At 63.3% G+C, this 2,999-nt stretch overlaps 1 protein-coding gene across 1 annotated transcript; it reads left to right on the plus strand.

Annotated features, from left to right (window-relative positions):
- The first annotated feature begins 754 nt into the window (after positions 1 to 754).
- On the plus strand, positions 755 to 2,641 carry HOXA13 (homeobox A13). The gene is made up of 2 exons (XM_069588814.1): positions 755 to 1,676; positions 2,397 to 2,641. The coding sequence occupies exons 1-2, from the start codon at positions 755 to 757 to the stop codon at positions 2,639 to 2,641; spliced, it is 1,167 nt and encodes a 388-aa protein (XP_069444915.1).
- The last annotated feature ends 358 nt before the right edge of the window (positions 2,642 to 2,999 follow it).

Below are 2,999 nucleotides of genomic sequence, written 5' to 3' on the forward strand. Positions count from 1 at the left end.
AGAAAGCTTCTACATGCAGTCCGAGCTTTCCAGTGGAATGTCCTGGGACTCATGAGCCAGGCGCATCCGCAAACGCCCCGCCACGGCTCCCCGGAAAGAGCCAAATCGCGACGCTGTCGAAGCCGACAGCCGAAAGCGCAAGTGTCGGTGCAGGCGTCTCGCTGCAGAAAGGGGCGCGGATACCTGTAAAGAAAACGGCGCAAGAGGCCCCAGGAAAACACCCAGCCTGGTCTGCGCCGCGCTACTTTACCGTCCCCAGATGCCCGCAGATTTACCTGACCTGTCCCCACCGCCTCTGGTCGTCACCCAACATCTCGCCCCGTCCCCTCCCCACCATACGCCGCTCCGAGCCCCACTGGGAGAGGGGAAGGGAAAGCGAACTGCGAGGAAGTCGCCGATGCCTCTCCTCCCCGCCCGCCAGGTCCTCCGCCCCCACCCTACCGCACCCCCCGCCTCTCCCCTGGGTGAATGGTGCGCGGCCGCGCGGCGGGCGCTGGCGCTGGGGACGGCGCGGGCGGCGGTGGGGACGGCGAGTGTACAGGGCAAAGCCGGGCTTGGAGCCGCCCGCTTTGCATACGCCGTGGGCGGAGCGGGAGGAAGGGGGGGGCCGGGCCAATGGGCGGCCGCCTGGCGCGACCCCGCGGGGCGCGATCCGCCCCCCTCGCTCGGGCCCCGGCCCCGCGCCGCGCGCTCTTCACTTCTTGGGGGCTTTTTAAAACAGCGCCACTGGGGTCTTCTCCATGCGGCTCGTGCTATGACAGCCTCCGTGCTCCTCCACCCCCGCTGGATCGAGCCCACCGTCATGTTTCTCTACGACAACGGCGGCGGCCTGGTGGCCGACGAGCTCAACAAGAACATGGAAGGGGCGGCGGCGGCGGCGGCGGCTGCGGCAGCGGCGGCGGCGGCTGGGGCCGGGGGCGGGGGCTTCCCCCACCCGGCGGCTGCGGCCGCGGGGGGCAACTTCTCGGTGGCGGCGGCGGCCGCGGCGGCGGCGGCGGCCGCGGCCAACCAGTGCCGCAACCTGATGGCGCACCCGGCGCCCCTGGCGCCCGGCGCCGCGGCCGCCTACAGCAGCGCGCCCGGGGAGGCGCCCCCGTCGGCCGCCGCCGCCGCTGCCGCCGCCGCCGCCGCTGCAGCGGCGGCGGCGGCGGCGTCGTCCTCAGGAGGACCGGGCCCCGCGGGCCCAGCAGGCGCCGAGGCCGCCAAGCAGTGCAGTCCCTGTTCGGCGGCGGCGCAGAGCTCGTCGGGGCCCGCAGCGCTGCCCTACGGCTATTTCGGCAGCGGCTACTATCCTTGCGCGCGCATGGGCCCGCACCCCAACGCCATCAAGTCGTGCGCGCAGCCCGCCTCGGCCGCCGCCGCCGCTGCCTTCGCGGACAAGTACATGGACACCGCCGGCCCCGCGGCCGAGGAGTTCAGCTCCCGCGCTAAGGAGTTCGCCTTCTACCACCAGGGCTACGCACCCGGGCCTTACCACCACCACCAGCCCGTGCCTGGCTACCTGGATATGCCGGTGGTGCCGGGCCTCGGGGGCCCCGGCGAGTCGCGCCACGAGCCCCTGGGTCTTCCCATGGAAAGCTACCAGCCCTGGGCGCTGCCCAACGGCTGGAACGGCCAAATGTACTGCCCCAAAGAGCAGGCGCAGCCTCCCCACCTCTGGAAGTCCACTCTGCCCGGTAAATGGCGCCCCCTTCTCAGCCCCGGTCCTCCGGTTCCGCCCCAGCTTCTCCTCCGCTCGCTCCTGGGTCACCCTCGTGCCACTCTGCTCTCTCCCTGGCCTGTCCTAGTGGTGCTGCACCCCTAGGAGCCCGACCCTGGCAGGCTGGCTCTGCCCTCACTGCCCTGGAGTTGGGCTGGTCCTGGCTCTCCCTGGGTGAGGGATGGCTGGAAAGAAGCTCGTGCGGACCCTCGCTGGCTTCCTTCGCCTTCTGCGCTCCGCCCTCGCCAGCCCCTGACATGGACTTTAAGGATGGGAAATTGACCTGGAAATGGCTTATCAAATTGCCCGTATTCATTCTCTCAAAAGTGTCTTCAGTGTAGAAGCATCAAGTGTTGGGGCTTTGGCGATATAGAAAGGAATCAGGAATGGAAGTATTGTCCCCTGAGCCTGGAGGCTAAGATTTGAGCCGCTGGGCCAGGAGATCAAGCGAAGCCCCGCCGCTGTGCGGGCAGAGTGGCCCAGGCTGGGGTAGTAATTGGATCTCGGCGATTTCATTTCAGTACAGAACTTCCCACCCTCCCCACTGACCCTCCAGGTTTTGGCAGAAGGGCTGGATTGTACAGCGGGTGGCAAAGGGCAGCCGGTCACTGCAAGGCGGTGGCTCAGAGAGAGCTGTCGCCTGTGTCCTGGCCTGGATCTGATGCCTCTTTAACTTGCCTTCTTCCCTATCTTCCAGACGTGGTCTCGCATCCCTCAGACGCCAGCTCCTACAGGCGGGGGAGGAAGAAGCGCGTCCCTTACACCAAAGTGCAATTAAAAGAACTCGAACGGGAATACGCTACAAACAAATTCATTACCAAGGACAAACGGAGGCGGATATCAGCCACGACGAATCTCTCGGAGCGACAGGTTACAATCTGGTTCCAGAATAGGAGGGTCAAAGAGAAAAAAGTTATCAACAAACTCAAGACCACTAGTTAATGGATTAAAAGTGGAGCTAGAGAGCAACTTGAAGAAATTCTTCAGAACTCGTTGCTTTGCCCAGATAATGGTTATAATGCTAATAATAATTGAAGAATGGGAAAGAGAAAGAGAGAGACACTGGCATTTTGCTTTTCTAAGGGGGATCTCTTTCTCCTGTGGAATCTACAACTCTTTTAAAACTTAAATGGTAAAGACTGCCAGTTCTCCCGCCAACTCCGACAGACCATTAAATGACAAACTCTAGAGTCAAACATCAGCCCCCCAAATACGCAATTTCAGATAAGTTTGCCCTTTTACTGAAATCTTGTAAGTATTTATGTGACCGTTCTATTTTAGGACACTATGTTATGTGATA

Source organism: Ovis canadensis, chromosome 4 (assembly GCF_042477335.2).
Source record: "Ovis canadensis isolate MfBH-ARS-UI-01 breed Bighorn chromosome 4, ARS-UI_OviCan_v2, whole genome shotgun sequence".
Lineage (NCBI taxonomy): Eukaryota > Metazoa > Chordata > Mammalia > Artiodactyla > Bovidae > Ovis > Ovis canadensis.